Source organism: Hippopotamus amphibius, chromosome 12 (assembly GCF_030028045.1).
Source record: "Hippopotamus amphibius kiboko isolate mHipAmp2 chromosome 12, mHipAmp2.hap2, whole genome shotgun sequence".
In the NCBI taxonomy this organism is placed as follows: domain Eukaryota; kingdom Metazoa; phylum Chordata; class Mammalia; order Artiodactyla; family Hippopotamidae; genus Hippopotamus; species Hippopotamus amphibius.
This window is the reverse complement of record NC_080197.1, coordinates 71,491,072-71,511,981: the sequence shown is the minus strand read 5'-3', so window position 1 is coordinate 71,511,981 and position 20,910 is coordinate 71,491,072. Positions and strand designations below refer to the sequence as shown.

Genomic DNA, 20,910 nt, shown 5'->3' with positions numbered 1-20,910 from the left:
TCTTCTATATATTTTTACTTCTATTACATAACATGATAGAAATATTTGCTTCTACCACTTTGAAAATGCATGCCACACATCCTGGAATTTAGCAAAAATTAGTAAGTGCCCAGTTACATAAAAAATGTTGATTATTTGAGGTTTCAAATTGAGTAGCATTATAAGCATGTTTTGAACTTCTACTTAATGATAGTTTATTTTATTTTGCACTACAAATATCATTCTTATTCTGAAATATATCATTTCTTTGTTATCAACAAGACCTCTAATAACAATGCAATGTTTTTTTATTTTTTAAAAAGTTAGACTTTTAAGCTATGAGGTCATGTTTTTCCCACCTATGACTTCAATTGCTCAGTTAAATTTTTCTATCAACATTTTGTAGATCTTCTACTTATTCAGGTTTGTAATTTATCTTGATTTCTAAAGAGCTACGTGCCTCTTCTCCCACATATGAATTGCAATTGGGCACATCTTTTGCAGGGATCTAATTTAGATTCTCTTTGAAAGAATATATGAGACATTTAAACATTGGTAACCAATGTTTTAAACAAAATAATTATCTTTAAAATTGTATTGGCTGACCACGTGTGAATTATCATCAAAAGCAACCTCTTCTAGGGAAAATTTCAGTTATGCTCAACAATATTTAAAAGAACCCAGGAGAAAAAACAAAACAGTAGAAGCGAAAATTGATCCACAAATTCTCCTCATTAAGTTTTCATCTTTGAAAAGACTCTAGAAAGTGCATCCGTAAATGGATTTTGTCTTTTCAAGGAGCTTTTAAGATGCCTCAGTACCTTCAAGGCTTGCTCTCTTAGCTTGTTGTTTCCCAGAATCAAGATGAACGAGTGGCCTGAGGGAAAGACATATGCTGCTAACACGATGAACTTTTCAAACTTGTGGTCGAAAAACAGAAGAAACATCCAACTTGCCAATTGTGTGGAAAAAAAATGAACCACGACAAGGAAGAGGAAGGACATCACCATTTTCATGGCTTTTTTATGGGCCTCTGTGCTGAAGTCCCTGGAGACCACAAAGTTGAGGTGCAAATTTCTGGTGTGTTTCACCAAGGACAGAAATAAACAAAGCAATGAGAGCAGAGACAGAGCAATAGGAATGAAATAGGATAAGCTAAGAAGGCTCTCGCTTTTAACATAGAGAGTTTTACTTTCACCTAAATATAGAGTCAGATTACTTTCATTTACTATATTCCAGAAGAGATTATGAAGTGTTTCTAACAATAGAAAGTCAAAAACTAGAAAGACCAAAGAAAATACAAGCATCACAATAATTACCCTGTTCATTCTCCACTTCAGCCAGAGGAAAAGGGAGTGGGAGAGTTGAGCTATCTTAAGGAGGTAGAGGATGCTTAGGCAGGTAGCAAGCCAGGTAGTCAAGTGATTAGTTATTCTCCAAAGGAAACTAATAAGTTTTGTTAGTTTATAAGTGGCCAATAACTGTGGATATAGTCCTATTATAATTGATTCAAACAAAAACACCAACAGTTGACTGATTCTGGAGATAGCCAAGCTGATGAGGATAAAGTCAACTAAAGAGATCTTGTGTTTCTTGACCCATTCAGAGCAGAGTACCAGTCCAATGAACACATTGCCCAATATTCCAACTGTGAATCCCACTACTGACAGCATCAGAAAGACCATACTTGACCCAGTGAATATTTCCAGAGGAATAAATCCAAATTTCTAATACTATGTCTCAATGAAAAATTTAGAATGAAGCTGTGGCAGAATAGCATCCATTTCTGATACTAATCTTCAGGGCTTGTATTGCAATTCCAGTCTTAAGCAGAATTCTTGCTGTTGGATATAGTCGCATATCTATGTAAGGAAATCTTCCTGTTTTTATTGTAATGTCAATATTAATCCAGAAAGATCTGCTAAGGTATACAGTCTCAAGCACTTTCATGGAAATGTTTTTATTTCTTTGAAAGAGCTACTAATTTTCAAGCCAAACAGTTTGTGTGTCCATTTATCATGGGCACAGACTGAAATTTTCCACTCACGGTAATGATGAAAATGTTAAAGTCAAATATGCATGCAAATATGGGCCATATTCTTCTTTACCGATTTGTACTTTCCTCCTCACCAGAAATCCTATACCATCTGGATCCAAATATCTTAGTTAGCTCTAGAAATAATCTAAATAATTTAGTTATTATTCAAGATTATATTTTATGAGTGCCTATGACAATGTCAGAGCTTTTTTCCAAATGCAGTATAAGTTAATACAAAAAAGAAAGCATTAGGAAATCTATAAAATAGTGAAAACACAGAAAGAAAGAATAAGATAGAAGTAAGAATAAAATATAATGTGAACACAGAAAAGGTAACTATAGACATTATTGTTCGGAGAGAAGGAGAGGTGATATTTGCCCTGGATTTTTAAGATATTTAGAATTTCATGAGGAAACTGGCAAGTAATATTTTGGACTGATTGAACAATTTACAAAAAGACACCAAAACCCAAATTACTTTTCTGAAATAAAAGTCTTCTAACTGAAAGTTTACTGTAACATGTTCACAATTAAATATACTCTCCAGTTTTGCTCTTTATCTTTGTACTCGATATATTTGTTTTGGCCAAAGATATAATTCTGTCAATTTAACCTTAATAGAAAATAGGTAGACAACAGTTTTAATTTAAATAAGGAAATAGTAAACAAATGTATTTGGGGGCTTCCCTGGTGGCACAGTGGTTGGGAGTCCACCTGCCAACGCAGGGAACATGGATTCTCTCCCTGGTCAGGGAGGATCCCACATGCCATGGAGCAGTTGGGCCCATGCGCCAGAACTGCTGGGCCTGCACTGTGGAGCCCACGTGCCACAACTGCTGAGGCCCATGCACCTAGAGCCCATGCTCCAGAACAGGAGAGGCCACAGCCATGAGAAGCCTGCACATCACAGCAAAGAGTGGCCCCCCACTCTCCGCTGCTGGAGAAAGCTCGCGCACAGCAACAAAGACCCAACATAGCCAATAAATAAATAAATAAATTTATTTAAACAAACAAACAAACAAAAAAAAACATGTATCTGTTCTACATTCTAAGAATAATAATTTTGACCAAAGCCATTAATGCATCAGAAATGACAGAGTTACAGACTTTCTGTCTTGGTGTGTTAGCAGATATTCTATTGTTAGTGTTCAGTGTTCAAGTGTTACCACATAATGTCCAAAAAAAAGAATGAAATCATTAAAAAAAACTTGGCCCTTTTTAATGTTGTTGTCACACTCAATTAAATTCTATTAATTTTTTAAAGTGGATTTTTCAAGAACAACGATGTGTAACAAACTATTGGTAAATTATTTTGTATAAAGAAAATATTTTAATTTAGCAAAAATACTTAAAATTATAGGAAGAAAGAGAGAAAGAATGGAAGGAAAAGGGGAAAGAAAAAAGAAAGAAGGAAAGGGGAGGGAGGGAAGGAGGGAGGGAGGAGAGAAGGAGGGAGGAATTTATTGGCTAGAGCAAGGCTAAATGAAAAAGAAATTTGGTACTGTTTTCAAGAGGAGAATGGTAGCTTTGACAAGATTAATATCTAGAGATAGAAAGAAATTCCCGGCAATGAGAATCATTCAGGAAGTAGAATCAGTTAGGCTTGGTCATGGATTTGGGGGTTACAAAAAGGAAGAAAATCCAGCCATGACATTCATGCTTCTTCTTTTGCACCTGGATGCATGGAGTACTGTGACCTGAGGGAATCACTGGAGAAAACAGGTTTAAAAGCCAATGGTGTTGGCAAAAGAAGAAAAGCTGGAAGATGATGAGTTCTGTTTTGAACATTTTGGACTATCTGTAAGTCATCCAAGTGGAAACAAGGGGTAGGCACTGGGTATTTGTGACTGCAGCTCAGAAAAGGAATTTGGTCTCCAAGCAGACTTTTAAGGATCATCAGCATATACTTGATTCCAGAAGAGGTGAGGAGCTCCCAGGTCCCTGAGGAATACCATGAGATGAAAAAGCCAAAGAAAGACTAAAAGGTAGTCAAATGGAAAAGGGAAACCAAGAAACCAGGGTTTCGAAACAATAAAGAGCAAGGAGTGTTACAAGGAAAGCGTAGTCAGTATTTCCTGTTATTAATAAAAAGTCACTAACAAGGAAGTACCAAGGAGGTCCTTAACATAGCAAGAGCAGTTTAACTAAACAGAAGCCAAACTGCCAGCGATTACATAGTCAATGAGATCCCAATAATGAAGCATTAGGAAACCAATTAATATAATCAATAAATTAACAGATTAAAGGAGAAATACTGGAGGGTGGGGGGAAGTTTGGTACAATGCAACATCTATGCATAATAAATGCTCTTAGAAAACTGGGAATAAAGTGAAATATTCTTTTTTCTGATAAAAAGTTGTCTACAGAAACTTAGAGTAAATGTTATACCTATCAATGATACATTGAAATCATTCCCCTTGAGTCTGAGACCAAATCAGCAATAAACATCTTTCTATGTCTATTTTTTGGAGGTTTTCACCAATCACAGTAAAATAAGAAAATGACATAAAAGATATAAATTGTAAAGCCCGAAATAAAGCTGTTTTTATTCACAGGTTATGATTAAGATTACATAGAAATCCAAACATATTCTCATGGTTAGAATATGATCATTTAGCAAGGTTTTTGGACCCAAAACAAACATGCAAAAATCTGTTCCATTTCTTCATACCATCAACAATTAAAATGAAATATTCTTTTAAAAGATAAAATTACCATAATCTCAACAAACATCCAGTATCTAAGAATAAGTCACATGCAAAAAAAGTATGCAAAATTTTATGGGGAATACATACTGGATATAATCAAACCCTAGATCTTTTTTTAATATAAACCATTATCACACACATTTTCCCATTTTAGGTAGGTTATCCAGGGACATTTAATTCTCTGTGTTGTTGAATACATTATTTTCCTGCTTGGTATCTAAATCATGGATCTGTCTCAAGTCTAAAAGCAACCACCTCTAATATAGTAGTGGCCATTCCCATCTCCATGAATACCAGCCTTGCTCCTTTCTTCTTGCCCAGTCACTTGATATTTTTTCTTTTTACCATAGCTAACCTGCAGTTTTCCATGTGAGGCGATGGGTGACAAGATAATCTCGTTTGCTAATATGCAAATACAGACTGATATTCCATCACTCCTTTTGTATTTTCTTTGCCTAACAAATTTGTGTGTGTATCTTTAGCTGTGGAAGATAATCTAAAGTAAGAATCTACAGAGTGTAAATTTTAGAAATCAACCAAAGTGTGTCTTCATCCATGTGAGAAAGACATCGATCAGAATATTGTCCAGAATAGGAAGAACAGAGTCTGTGGTGTGCCCTATAGCCTACCATTAAACAGAGTTATTTGGTCAGTTACAAATACACTTAATTGTATTATTCTAAAGTTCTTATTCTCTGTTTTGTCCACAAGTATCAGGAGAATCTACATCTGAAGCATGACTGGAGTCAAGGTATAAGACGTCAACTATAGTCTCTGATCTGTAAGTCTAAGAACTACACCCCACAGGAAATGTAGTTTGCCAGAACTTGCCACTCTTATGTTAGCATAAAGGATGTCTGTACTAACTAGAGTGGTTCTTGTCAAGGTTTAGAGTGGTTCTGATATGTTACATGTGTCTTCTTGTTCAGGTTTGTCTTGCTAAAAATATCTTAATAATATTAGAAGTGAGCCAACAAATTAATTGGGAAGAACTCAATATCTGGTGGGGAGATTATAAACTGCATTAGTCATGTATTTTACTAATTATAAAAAATAATCACAACAATGATAATAATAGGTAGCATTTATAGAACTCTTACTATATATCTGGCTCTGGGTAAAATTTCTGTTTTTTTGCATTTGCTCACATATTCACCTAAGAACATAAGCGAGAATGTTTACAGCAGTGTTCATACCATAAAACAACATAAATAAGCTTCTGTTAAGTAAAATGTGAATGAATCCCTCAAACACAAGCACAAAAGTTTACATATCCCTTTTTATAAAGAGGCAAAACTATGAGGTTAGATTAGGATAGTGATTATCATTGAGAAGATGGGTGGCATCAGTGATTAGAAAGGGACACAAAGGGAACTCTTGTGGTGCTGGCATAGTTCTATTTCTCTTCTGTAAAACAGCTATAATAACACTACTTTGAAGGCTTGTTCTAATAGCTAAACGGGATAATGTATAAAAAATGTCTAGCACTGTGAATCCCGCATACTAGTCCTCAATAACAAGTTCCAATCTTGTTTTAAAGGAAATTCTGAATGAATTTTCCAAAATAAGTGCTAATAATTTTTTTTCTTACCTTCTATGCCCAGAGTGGAACTTTATACTCTTGATTCACTTGTAAAGATAATTTTCAAGATTCTATTTATGGTTATGAAAACTGGGTTAGGATGACAAAAAGTTAAGTAGATGTTAGCCTATAAAACTGGAATTTTCTTCTGCAGTACCTTGGTAGTCACTGAAAATAGTTGGATTTAAATAATGGGTATAAGTTGGCTCAATTTTAAAAAAATAACTAAAATTAACTGTGTGCAGGTTGTATGACTTGGCAGAAAAACAAACATTTGATTTACTAAGTATGGTTCCTTGAGCTAATAGTAATTAGACCCCCTACCTTATGCCATCGAGAAAGGAGCCAGAGAAAAGCTGGTTTGGTTTCCAACAGAAGCAGATGGAGGTGGGAAGAGCCCTTTTCACTGAATGCAACATTGGTGTTAAATTCATTCATCTCACCCTCATTTTTATGGTTCTCGCAGAGACGACAAAGATATGGATCCAAAACACTTCAGACACGGTCCTTACAGGGCCATTTAATACTATGTCACCTTTAAGCTATGTATATCCCAAGTGTGACCTTCAGAACTAGGAGTGAAACCAGAGATGGAGGCTGGATGATTGGGTCTTTGATATCACTTTTATCTCTTCTATTTGCCCCCAGCACCCAATATATGGGTTTGGTTGTCGTTTTTTTTCCTAATGTCAGTGCAGGCTGGAATGAACAAAACAGACTGTCTGTAAATCCCTGCAGATACCCTATGGGATTTCAACATGCTGTGGGGCATAGATCTCATCTGTGGAATGTTGTTGTTGTTTGCTTTTCCTTTCCTTTCTTTCTTTCATTTAATGATCTAAGTCTGTGGTTCTAAAGTGTGGGAAGACATTCTGGAACCTTTTTGAAACATTGAAAATGTTGAAGTATGTGGGCCGAGCAATGGGATTCAGAATGTCCTGCTTGAGCAGTGGAGGAGCTGAGGGTGCGGGGCGTGGAGACTAATATCACCCTGTTTGGTCCTGAGGGATGGCTGGTTAGCCAAAGACGGGTAAGATTCCTCAGAGGAGGAACAACCTAAGACAGGCACAGCCGCAGAGGGACCAACAGGGGTGGTGCATAGAGCCTTCCTTATATCACCGTGTTTGGCCCTGGAGGATGACTGGTTAGCCAGAGACGGGTAAGATTCCTCAAGGGAGGAACAACCTAAGACAGGCGCAGTCGCAGAGGGGCCAACACGGGTGGGGCACAGACCCTTAATCCTTTTGAGAGAGGTCTCCTGCCCCCAGGGCTGCTTTGCTCTCCAAGCCCAGCTCAAATCAGGACCCAGGAGGCCAACAGAGATCATTGCCTCCAGTCATGTGAGGCCTTTGATTGTTTATGGGATTAACCTGGGAGTGTTAGACCCTTAGGCTATGCCGAGAACTCAATAAAAGCAACGTGGGATCAATCAGCAAGGCTCTTGATCCTAGAGGTCTTGAGTCCCCCGGTCCCATCTTTCTCTTCAGTCTGTGTCTGTGTGTTCTTCAAGCTTGCGGCACCCGTCACTCACCTCGAGTCGCCGAGTTGATCCCGGCACTAAAGGTGATAAAGCCTCACTTCTAAAGTTAATGTTTGTCTTCATTTTCTGTTCTTCAGAATATGACACATGTTTTAGGTCACATCTAAAATCATGGATATGTTTGTTTTAGAAAATTGGCAAACTATGTATCAATCCCTAACTTGCAAGTTAGTAATTGAGATGTTACCATGTCAGGCATCATCACACAAACAAAAATCAACCCTGTAACAAGTTTTTTAAAAGTCACAAAATATCTTCTACAGTGGTGAAAGGAATTGAAAAGTTTTGCTGAAAATCACTCCACCTCTATTCCACAACACAATTAGAGTGAATGGAAGGAGAGTCTGACTTGAAACACTGGTCACAAATAGAAGAAAATCACTGTATAATTAAGACATCATGATAAAGAACTGTACACATGTCATTCTACAATTCTTTAATTAGAAATCTGAACATGAATTGTAAAACCATCTCTGCAGAGACCAGATGCAGAGACAGGACTTGTGACTGATTGAAATAACTATAACAGTTTATCTTCCCACCAATGATGACTGAAAATACCAGTTGCCCTATATCCTTGCTAATTTGATTAACGTTTTAATTTTCATTTCAATAATTACTAATGATAATTTGAAACTTTGAAATATGTAATAGTCATATATATGAGTATTTGTGGATGGCACATTTATTTTTGTCCATTTTTAATATGCTTCTCTTCATATTTATTTGAGTTCTCATATGTAAAGAACATGCAAGGTTTATTTTAGGTATTTTATGCTTTTTAAAAAATATATATATTTTTTATTTATTTAGTTAGGTGCACTGGGTCTTAGTTGTGGCAGGCAGGCTCATTAGTTGCGTCTCAAGGGCTCCTTAGTTGTGGCATGTGAACTGTTAGTTGTGGCACGCATATGGGATCTGGTTCCCTGACCAGGGATTGAACTGGGCCCTTACATTGGGAGCATGGAGTCTTAACCACTAAGCCACCAGGGAAGTCCCAGTATTTTATGCTGTAATTGTTTTTTTTTTTTTTTTTAACTTTAAAAAATGTTTTCCTTTAAAAAAAAAAGAAAAAGGTTATGCGTTGTTTTAACTGGTTTTTGTAGTCATATGCCATATGGGAGTATTTCACTTTACCATATTCAAAAACATCAATTAGGTTTGATAATACATAGAAGTCTGCCCAATCCAAAGATTATTCTTAAAAATGAATTGTGTTTTCTTCTAGTGCCTCTAAAATTTATTATTTTTATTTTAGTTGTTTATTTCCACTGGAATTTTTTTTAATTGTGTGGTAAATATCTAAGCTGTCTTCATAAATAGCCAATGTTCAAATGACATTTAAACAATCATTTTCTAGCTGATTTGAAATTCTGCCTTTATTATATACTCTATTCTGTCTATAGGTAAATTTTTCTCCATATCTCATTTTCTTCAACTGACCAATTGATCTTTTACTGAACAAGACATACTATTTTATACTGTAACTTTATAATGATTCCTGACAGCCAAGTCCCACTCACTTTACCTTTCCAAAATTATATTGGGTTTTCCCTCTCATTTACCTTTTTAGATAAACATTAGATTTATTTGTAAACTTCCATAAATCTCTTAAAATTTCATTGCAACTTCCTTATAGTTCTGTATTAAAATAATTAATTTACTATCCAAAAACTGTTATGCTCTCAACTTATTCAAAATTGCTGTGTCCTTTTGGAAATTTTATATTTCTCTTCACATAGTTATTGCATATGTCTTAATACATTCACTAACAGTTTTTTATACTTTTAATAAAATGGTTGGTCTTATCAATAAATATTTATTTCATTATATTTTCCAATTATTGTTGTTTTGTATAAGGAGATAACTATTGATTTTTAGGTATTTATCTGTATTTGGCCATATTATTTTTCTTTGTCATAAAAAAGTTTTCCTTTAGATTCCAACGCATGTTAAAGGTAAACAATCATAACATTTGCAAGTACAGTTGACCCTTGAACAACACATGTGTGAACTGCACAGGTCCTCTTACATGCAGGATTTTTTCAATAGTAAATACTACAGTACTACACCATTCACAGTTGATTGACACCCTGGATGCAGAACCAAGGGTATGGAGGAACCATGAATACAGAGGGCTGACTATAAGTTATACGCAGACTGTCAACTGCGTTGTTGGGGGGTCAGTGCCCCTAAACCTCCCATTGTTCAAGAGTCAACTGTAATGATAGTCTTTTCCTTCTTCTATGTTTAAACTTCACATTTGACGTCTTATTTATTATTCAGTATTTCTTTAAAAAATTCTGAATAATAGATATGACATTTAGAATATTCTAGGCTGATTTCTGAATTTAATGATAATATCTAAAGGGCTTAAATTTTAAACATGATTCTTTAAGTAGCACTTTTATATATAATGTACATTCAACAGCCTGTGTGTCTAATATAACAATCTTTATCACATAAAAGAAAAGGAACTCTTATGACTACCAAAGTGGGGGGAGGAATAAATTAGAAGTTTGGGATTAAAATATACACCCTACTATATATAAAATAGATAACCAACAAGGACCTACTGACTAGCACAGGGAACTATACTCAATATCTTGTAATAACTTACAATGGAAAAGAATCGAGAAAAGAATAGATACATATATACGAATAATTGAATCACTTGCTGTACACCTGAAACTAACACAGCATTGTAAATTGACTATACTTCAATAAAATCGTTTTAAAAAAGAAAATGCTCTCAAAAAAAGGAACTCATTAAAAACATACAAATAATTAGAAAATAAAGTTTTATGCAAATAAAATGTAGCTTATTTATGCAGTACTCATTTTCCTCTAGCTTTACTGAGATATTATCCAATAAATATGTATTTATTTTGTTTATGGTGTACTATGTGATGACTTGATAAGCATCTATATTGTAAAATGATTACCACAATAAGGTTAGTTAAACCTCCATTCCTCACACCCTGTGTGTCTGTATAATGATAACATTTAAGACTTACTCCCTTAACAACTTTCAAGTATATAATACAGTATTGTTAATTACAGTCACCAGGCTGTGCATTAGATTCCAGAATTTATCCATCTTATAGCTGAGAGTGTGCTCTTTGATCAACATCTCCCCATTTCCCCACACATTCCAGCCCTTGGCAATCACCATTCTACTCGATTTCTATGAGTTCAGTATTTTTAGATTCTGTGTATAAGTGAGAATATACAATATTTGTCTTTCTCTGTCTGACTTATTTTCACTTAGTATAATGCCTTCAAGGTCCATCCATGTTGTTGCAAAAGGCAGAATTTCCTTCTTTTTTTTAAGGATGAATAACATTCCATGGGGTATATATACCACATTTTCTTTATCCATTCATCCGTTGATGGACACTTAAGTTGTTTCCGTATCTTGGTTTTTGTGATTAATGCAGCAATAAACATGAAGATGCAGATATCTCCTTGAGATAGTGTTTGCATTTCCTTCAGATATAGATGCAGTGGGATTCTAGAGCATATGGTAGTTCTCCTTTTAACTTTTTTGAGGAATCTCAGTATGTTTCTCATTAGTTTATTATAAATGATCCTTATGTTTTAGCATCTAACAGAAATGTACACTGAATTATGTCAAATACATTTTCATCACATCTGGAGGTGGTCAATATGGCTTTTATGTTTAATGCAATAATGAGAACAGTTAAATTAATATATTCCTATTGTTGAAGCATCCTACGTAGGAATAAATTTTAGTTATAATACTATTCTTTAAGACTGTTATGACAATACAGTTAAATTTTGAGGATTTTAAAGATTTTTTGCATGATCAAAAGTAAGATTTTATTGTTTTCTTTTAGAGGGGATGTCTTTGTTTTTGTTGTTGTTGTTGTTGTTGTCATTGTTTGTTTATTTTCTATTGTTGGAAGAAAAGGACCCATTCTTCAGTATGCCCCAATGGTCACCACCATTCCATTAGCCCCCGCATGTCCACAGACAGAAACATAAGGGCCTCTCCACATGCTCTAAGGAAGACACCCGGTTTCATATCCAACACTACCTACCACCACAGTTGGAGACATGAGGACTTACACTTTACCTGTACCCCTGTTTATATCAGTTCCCATAAAAAGCCCAAGACTCTCAGCAGTGTTATTTTATATCCCTTGTGGCTTGGTAAACTCATTTGATCTCCAGCATTAACTCTAAGAAGCATTGCAGTCTAACCAATGTTCACAGACTCAAAGCTGTGAGTACCATGGAATTAATAAAAATTAATAGTGTGAACTGTAAAATAGATAACTAGTGGGAAGTTTCTATAAAACAAAGGGGGATCAACTCGATGATGGGTGATGCCTTAGAGGACCAGGACAGGGAGGGTGGGAGGGAGTTGTGGGAGGGAGGGGATACGGGGATATGTGTATAAATATAGCTGATTCACTTTGGTGTACCTCAAAAGTTGTTACAAGAGTGTAAAGCAATTATATTCCAATAAAGAGCTTAAATATATATATAAACAACTAATTATAAAAAAAAAATTAATGGTGTGAAGAATGATACAAGAGGAAAGGGTGGAGAGGATTAAGATGGTGGAGTAGAAGGACATGCACTCACTCCCTCTTGCAAGAGCACCGGAATTACAACTAAATGCTGAAAAGTCATCGACAGAAAGACACTGGAACTGACCAAAGAAGACACCCCACATCCAGGGACAAAGGAGAAGCCGCAATGAGATGGTAGGAGGGGCACAATTGGGTTAAAATCAAATCCCATAAATGCTAGGTAGGTGACTCACAGACTGGAGAACAGTTATACTGGAGAAGTCCACCCACTAAAGTGAGGGTTCTGAGCCCCACGTCAGGCTTCCCAACCTGGGAGTCCAGCAATGGGAGGAGGAATCCCCAGAGAATCAGACTTTGAAAGCCAGCGGGATTTGATTGCAGGACCTCCACAGGACTGGGGGAAATGGAGACTCCACTCTTGGAGGGCACACAAAACAGTGTGCTCACCAGGACCCAGGAGGAAGGAGCAGTGACCCCGTAGGAGACTGAACCAGAACTGCCTGCTGGTGTTGGAGGGTTGCCTGCAGAGGTGGCGCACAGCTGTGGCTCACCGAGGAGACAGGGGCACGGGCAGCAGGGGTTTTCATTGGCCTGAACCCTCCCAGAGTCCACCATTAGCCCTACCAAAGAGCCTGTAAGCTCCAGTGCTAAGTAGCCTCAGGCCAAACAACCAACAAGATGTGAACATAGCCCCACCCATTGGCAGACAAGCAGATTAAAGTTTTACTGAAATCCGCCCACCAAATCGGATTAAAGTCTTACTGAGCTCCACCCACCCAGCCCTACCCACCATCAGTCCCTCCCATCAGGAAGCACTCATGAGCCTCCTAGATAGCTGCCTCCACAAGAGGGCAGACAGCAGTATCAAGCAGTATCAGCAGTATTTCATCTTGTGGAACTGAAAGTCACAGCCACAGAAAAATAGAGAAAATGAAAAGGCAGAGGACTTTGTACCAGATGAAGGGACAGGATAAAACCCCAGAAAAACAACTAAACGAAGAGGAGATAGTCACCCTTCCAGAAAAAGAATTCAGAATAATGATGGTGAAGATGATCCAGGACTTTGAAAAAAGACTGGATGCAAAGATCAAAAAGTTTACCAAAGACCTAGAAGAATTAAAGAGCAAACAAATATGCAACACAATAACTGAAATGAAAAATACACTAGAAGGAACCAATAGAAGATTAATTGAGGCAGAAGGGCAAATAACTGACTTGGAAGACAGAATGGTGATAATCACTGATGTGGAAAAGAATAAGGAAAAAAGAATGAAAAGAACTGAAGACAGCCTAAGAGACCTCTGGGACAATGTTAAACACGCCAACATTCACATTATAGGGGTCCCAGAAGAAGAAGAGAGAGAGAAAGGACCTGAGAAAATACTGGAAGAGATTATAATTGAAAAATTCCCTAACATGGGAAAGGAAATAGTCACCCAAGTCCAGGAAGCACAGAGAGTCCCGGGCAGGATAAACCCAAGGAGAAACACACCAAGACATATAGTAGTCAAATGGACAAAAATTAAAGACAGAGAAAAGTTATTAAAAGCAACAAGGGAAAAACGACAAATAACATACAAGGGAATTCCCATAAGGTTAACAGCTGATTTCTCAGCAGAAACTCTGCAAGCCAGAGGGAGTGGCATGATATATTTAAAGTAATGACAGGGAAGAACCTACAGCCAAGAATACTCTACCCAGCAAAGATCTCCTTCAGATTCGACGGAGAAATCAAAAGCTTTACAGACAAGCAACAGCTAAGAGAATTCAGCACCACCAAACCAACCCTACAACAAATGCTAAAGGAACTTCTCTAAGAGGGAAACATAAGAGAAGAAAAGGACCTACAGAAACAAAAACAAAACAATTAAGAAAATGGTAATAGGAACATACATATCAATAATTACCTTGAATGTAAATGGACTAAATGCCCCAACCAAAAGACACAGACTGGCTGAATGGATACAAAAACAAGACCCATATATATGCTGTCTCCAAGAGACCCACTTCAGACCTAGGGACACATACAGACGGGAAGTGAGGGGATGGAAAAAGATATTCCATGCAAATGAAAATCAAAAGAAAGCTGGAGTAGCGATAGTCATATCAGATAAAATAGATTTTAAAATAAAAAATGTTACAAGAGACAAGAAAGGACATTACATAAAGATCAAGGGACCCATCCAAGAAGAGGAGATAACAATTATAAATATATAAGCACCTCAATACACAAGGCAAATGTTAACAACTATGAAAGAGGAAATGCAAGGCAGAAATAGAGACACAGATGTAGAGAACAAACACATGGACACCAAGTGGGGAAAGCAGGGAGGGTTGGGGGGGATGAACTGGGAGATTGGGATACCAAATTGTAACTCTAAATATATGCTGTTTATTGTCAGTTAACTGTATCTCAATAAAAGTTAAAAAAAAAAAAAAGAAAGGGTAGAGAGTATGACAAAACAGAGGATGTATGACCCACTCAGAGGCATCTAAATTTTTAAAAAATTAGAAAAACATTGTGCTGGAATGAAAACAAGCTAAATTCAGGCTGGAAATATCAATTTCAATAAATCTATCCTGAGAAGGAGAAACATTTTCCAGTTGTTCTTTAACCAACATACCATCCCCATGGTGATCAAAAGTTATAATATGCCAAAAAATATCTGTTCCTTTTTATCTCTATGCTCTCATATTATTCCAGTGAACACAGAAACAGATAATTTTTCAAAGCTAGTACTAATCATTTTCCCTTTTATTTACCATTACCAACCCCATGAAAACCACTGGAGTAGATAGCTGATGAGAACCCGCTGTGTAGCACACGGAACTCCAGTGAATACTCTATAATGGCCTACATGGGAAAAGCATCTTAAAAAAAAAAAAAAAAAAAAAAAGAGTGGATATATGTGTATGTATAACTGATTCCCTTTGCTGTACACCTGAAACTAACACCACACTATAAATCAGCTATACTCCCAATAAAAACTTTTACAAATACCCACTGGAGTAAAAATCTATTCATTAATATCAGCAAATATTTATTGAAGGCCTACCTTGTGCTAAACACTGTGCTAGGCCTGAGGCTGTATCAGTGGGCAGGTGGGCATGGCAGATGGGGCCCGGGTCTTTGCTTTCTAGAGGCTTAAAGTGTAGTGAGGGAAACGGACATTATGGTAGAGCACAGTTATAAAGTGCATAGTCTGAAGAACAGGAACTCTGCAACTAACCTGTAACTGTAACTAACTTTCTTGAAGAGGTGACACTTGAACTGAGGTCTGTGAAGAGCGAGGAGCTGAATAGGTAAAGATGAGAAGAATCGGTTTTCTAGGCAGAAGGACTGGTCCAAATGTTCAGTGGAGGGAACGATATGGCTTTTTTTGTTGGACTGCCTTTGTAGTTGCAGTGCAGAGTAAGGCAGTGAGTGCTGTGTGAGATGAGAATGAAATTCCCTTTCAGGGGCCAGATCATACAAGATTACATGAATGATTTTTGTCTTTATTGTAAAATCAATAAAAAGACTTTGGTAGGTTAGAACAAAAAAGTGGCATGATAAAAATTGCATTTTTAAAAGACTGCTGCAACTGAGAATGGATTGTAGGGTGCCCAAAGCGAGTGCAGGGATATTAGACAAAATGTTATTGCAATATTGCAGGTGAAATTTGAGAATAGCTTTAATTAGGACAATGGGTCAAGCGAGAGTAAAATGGAAGATTTTTAGTGATATAAACATCTGATTGAGCATGATTAGAATTTCTTAATGGATACAACATAGAAGAATGAAGCTAACGGTCATAATTTGTCACCTAAAGTGCAAATGGACATTATCAGTAATTTATTTTCTTAATATTCTTATATGTGCAATCTTCTATGATTTATTTGCTGTGTATATAATATAAAATGGCCTGAAAAAAGAACCATGGCTCTCTTTCTTCAATCTAGTAAATTATATCTCCTACATTTTCCTTTATATCTTATGAGAGTATATTTTTATTTAAGTATTTTAGAATTAATCATTATTTTTCAGAAGCTAACCATGGCATAAATAAAGAAAAATAGACACATGGGCATAGACACGCATATACATACACCCTTTTATGCTTCTATTACCACATTAACAGACTAGGTGGATTTTTATCAAATATGGAAGCTATATTTGTTATGGTCTGACAATATACAGACATATCTATTAAAAATTATCTATATAATTATCAGTTATTTCATAAAAATCCTTCATTTGCTTCTTAGTTTGTTTAATACTAAAATTTGCAACTTTGTGTTACTTTTATGTTCATGTGACTAATGTTTATTTCCCCATCTCTTTAATTTTTTTACACTTTGGTATCATTTTGTTTTAAACAGCTTACTAGATGGATTTGACTTTGTTACACGAATACAGCTCTAACTAATTTGTGGAGAGATTTAATGGAATTAAAATCATTTCCAGTGGTGACTAGTACATTTGATTTTATCACTGTCTTATTTTTGTCTTTTCTTGTTTATTTTGTATTCTGTTTTTTTTCCTTCCTGACTTTTTGTGGGTTGACCGGAATTTTATACTGCCTTTTCTTTTTAATCCAGTAAAATGTAAAAATGTTCTGGATTGTATTTCTAATCTACTGGTAGTTTCCTTTTGATGAAATAAAATTTATATTTTAAGGCAGGACCAAAAAATTAAACACAAAATTCTCTCTATGTGTTAGTTTGGGCCTTCTCCCTCCCTAATGTGCAGTGTGCATCTGCATATGACATTAACTAGAGCTCCTCAAAGATGGGAGTGCCTGCTCAACCATAAAGATCTTTCTTTGTTTTCTTTCTTCTGACCCTAGCAATGTAACTTCTAAAAGAATAGTGTTATTTCCCAGCTCTGCAGGGGGTGATGGTGACTTGCTGTTTGCTTTGTACGCTTACCTGGACTATGTATCCTCAGTGAACTTTATGTAAAATATCAGTAGGTCATTTTGATGTACGATCCTTTGTCTCAAAAATGTATATGACTGTGCCTTGGACTTCTCACAGGTAGAACAGTTCTTAGAGCTTTCTGAGAAACTGTTTCCTGGATTATAACCTCAGTTTGGCTCTAATAAAATTCCCTTTTTTCTTCTTAACTTGATAGTTAATTGAATTTTCATCAACATTAAATGTTTATAAATATAATTAAATTCATACTTCTCTATAAGCATAAAACATTTAACAGGATCTATTCTAACACTCCTACTCCAACAAGATGAACCCTCTGATTATAATTTATTTTCCGTCAGAGTTCTTCCTAACTCTCAGATTTTATTGAAAATATCTGGAGTTTAGTTCCCAATTACTATTAAATGTTTACATTTTTACTCACTACATTTATTTGCTTGTGGATTTAAATAAAATTCAAAACGACACACAAATTATTTAACCAAAGGCTCTACTGCTTTGAGGGCTCGTCACTGAAGTTCATTAACAGTATTGCCTCTTTTCCTAATACCTTTGATTTAGCTCTATTTTTTCAAGAAAGTTGCATGTGTGGTATTTCTGGGTCCTGGCATGTCCACAAAAGACTTGATTCTACCCTCACACTAGAGTGATAGCATGACTGACTATAAAGGTCACAACTGTTTCTCTTTGGAGATCTGTAAATACTACTTCATTGTCTTCTAGCTGGAGACCATCTAGCTTTCTTTCCTTGGTTGGTAACCTTTGTGTGCGTCTGGAAGCATGTGTGATTTTTTCTTTTTATTGCTGGAACATGGTACATTTACTAGGGTGCATAGAGATATGCCTTTTTTTCAATGTACCTATCCACGGCTCAACGGTCCTTTTGAATTGAAAATCAGTCTTTCTTTCACTCAGGAATATTTTTTCCTATTTCTTTGATTATCTACTAGCATTTCCATTATCTCTATTTTGATCATTTCTTTTATATGAATACACGATCACCTAGTTTTATCTTCTCCATCTTATTTCTCTTTACTCAGAATTTTCATATATATATATATATCTCCACTTTCAAAAAGAGTATATATATATCCACTATATTCTGAAAGAATTCTTTAATTGATCTTCCGAATCACTAAGTTCCCTTTAGCATCCTGCATTCTGCTAGTCATTGTCTCTGTTGTTACATTTTTTAAATTCCAGAAGTCATATTTTTAATTTATAATTTTCTTACCTTTTTATTGAAGTATAATTGATGTAACATTTTATTAGTTTCAGGTGTACAACATAATGATTCAATATTTATATATATTGCAAAATGATCACCACAGTAAGTCAGTTGACATGTCAACATACATAGTTACAAAAATTTTTTTTCCTGTGATGAGAACTTTCAAGATTCACTCTCTAGCTACTTTCAAATACACAATACAGTATTATTAGCTACAGTCACCATGCTGCACATTATATCCCCAGGACTTATTCATTTTATAACTGGAAATTTGTATCTTCTGACCCCCTTCACCCATTTCCCCCACTCCACCCCACTCCCCACATTACTCTCCCTGAGGATACCGTTTTGAATTTTTTCTTCTTTCTTGTTTCCTTCTCTTACACTATTTTATTGAGAGCTATTTTGTTGAGCCATTCATTTTTGGACTCAATTTTCCTCAATTATTTATTGTAATTATTTATTATAATTCTTCAGAAATATTTGTTTATTTGAGAAATAAGCAGATGTGATCACTTCACTGTTTTGAAACCAGAGGGCTTGCAGTCTGGTGCTGATTTTTTAAATTAATTCTTCTAAGTTCCTTGTCTAGTGATTTTAAAGGGAATATAACAATGTAGTTTTGTAGGACAAAACAGCTAGAATGATTGAAAAATTTTTTTTTGTATTTTAATCTGCTTTTTTTTTTAAACAATGAATTGATTACACAAGGTCAAGTAGTTAAAAGAATTCACAAGACTCTACAAGGTAGATGTCCCTAAAGCTTTAATAACAGCAAAAGCTACTGTCCTGCAGGAAAGAGAAAGCACAGAGTAGGATAGAGGGGTCCAAAAATTTCCAAGTAAAGCCCCCAAGGTACTCAATCCCATAGGACATGCTTTCTCTTCAGATTACAAATCACCAAGATATTTGCAAGGTATTTTAATTTCAGGGGAGCTCAGGGACAGGTTACTGAAGGCTCTCTTATCCCTTATAGTCATGTAGCTAAAGCCAGGCTGTGTAACGAGTCAAGCCAGATGAAAATCATCCAATTACACACCCCTACTTAAACAACATACATACACTCGTGTAGATGCCTCTAAGGGAGTTTCAAACTTTAAAGAACACATTATAAATCACCAGCTTCCACATCTTATCCTTGTGTTGGATCAGTACCACACTTCCAGGCACCCCCAGAGATAAGTATGGAGAAAAGAGAAGCATCCAGTCACAAAATAACTCACACTAACACCCAACAAAACCTACAGCGAGCAAATTCTGTTTGCTGCCTGTAGAGTAAATGCCTATCTGAAATACAGTTTTGACCATTCCTTGAAAATTCACTGGTGCTCAAAGGTAAACACCAATAAGATCAAAGTTTTTAAGTCTACATATGGAGCTAAGGGTTTCTTCTCTTGGCTGTTTTGAAGCACTTTTATAGTTGTCATAGCAATGTCAAAGAAGGTTTTCTAACCTTTCCACTCCCCACATCAGGACAGATGGGTGAGCCAAAGGATAGGTAGCCACCTAGCACAACTATTTTCCTCTTGAGTATAAAGCACCTTAAAGATGTTAGGAAAATTTCTAAATAGAAGAGGAAGAAGAAAAAGCAGTTATAACGTTCATGGTCTCACATGGGCCTCTGTCTTGGGTCTCTGGAGCCAGATGTCTGCTGTTTTCTCCACAGGGAGATAACTGATAAGGAACACAAGATTTGAGAAAAAGTAAAGTGAATAGACACCAGGTTAATAAGAATCTGGTCAACAGAAAAATGGGGTTTATTCACAATGACCTTCCAATTGGAGCTTGCATTTTATACTGTATCTCTTGTATTTTATACTGATGATACATTGAAACGATGAAATGATAATGGAGTAATCACAGATCAAGCATACACAAATGGAGTCAAGTGACCATTGAGGATCTGGTCTCAGACACTCCTCTGCCTCACTGAGGACTTGAACTTTCTTTGAACTGTACCAGATCCAAGGACACCACCAGCTGTATTCAGAACACCTGCCACCTGCAACCTTATGGTCACTCCATTAATAACGAATGTGCAATAGACCCGGAATACTTTGGAAGTTTATGAACTGGAGCAGTGTGTATGTTTACTAGGTAGTGAGTTACTCAGATAAATATTTTCCAGTGTTTATCTGGGTTCAAGAAAATATACCTTTATTTAGAAAATAATGATCTAATGCCTGCCAGGTACAAGACACTATACTGGGCACGGTTCAAAGCCTCAGATAAAGAAAACCCTGTTTTGTCAGTTCTAAGCATAATACTTCAACCGGAGGTACTGAAAATAAATAATCATTATTACCATTAAAATGCTTTCCAGCGTATAAAAGCAATATCCTAAGCATAT

General features: G+C 35.9%; 1 protein-coding gene across 1 annotated transcript; it reads right to left on the bottom strand.

The window, feature by feature from the left end:
• Positions 1-713: 713 nt before the first annotated feature.
• Positions 714-1,664, bottom strand: LOC130834016 (taste receptor type 2 member 42-like). Its single transcript, XM_057704124.1, has one exon. The coding sequence runs from the start codon at positions 1,662-1,664 to the stop codon at positions 714-716; it is 951 nt and encodes a 316-aa protein (XP_057560107.1).
• Between the last annotated feature and the right edge of the window lie 19,246 nt (positions 1,665-20,910).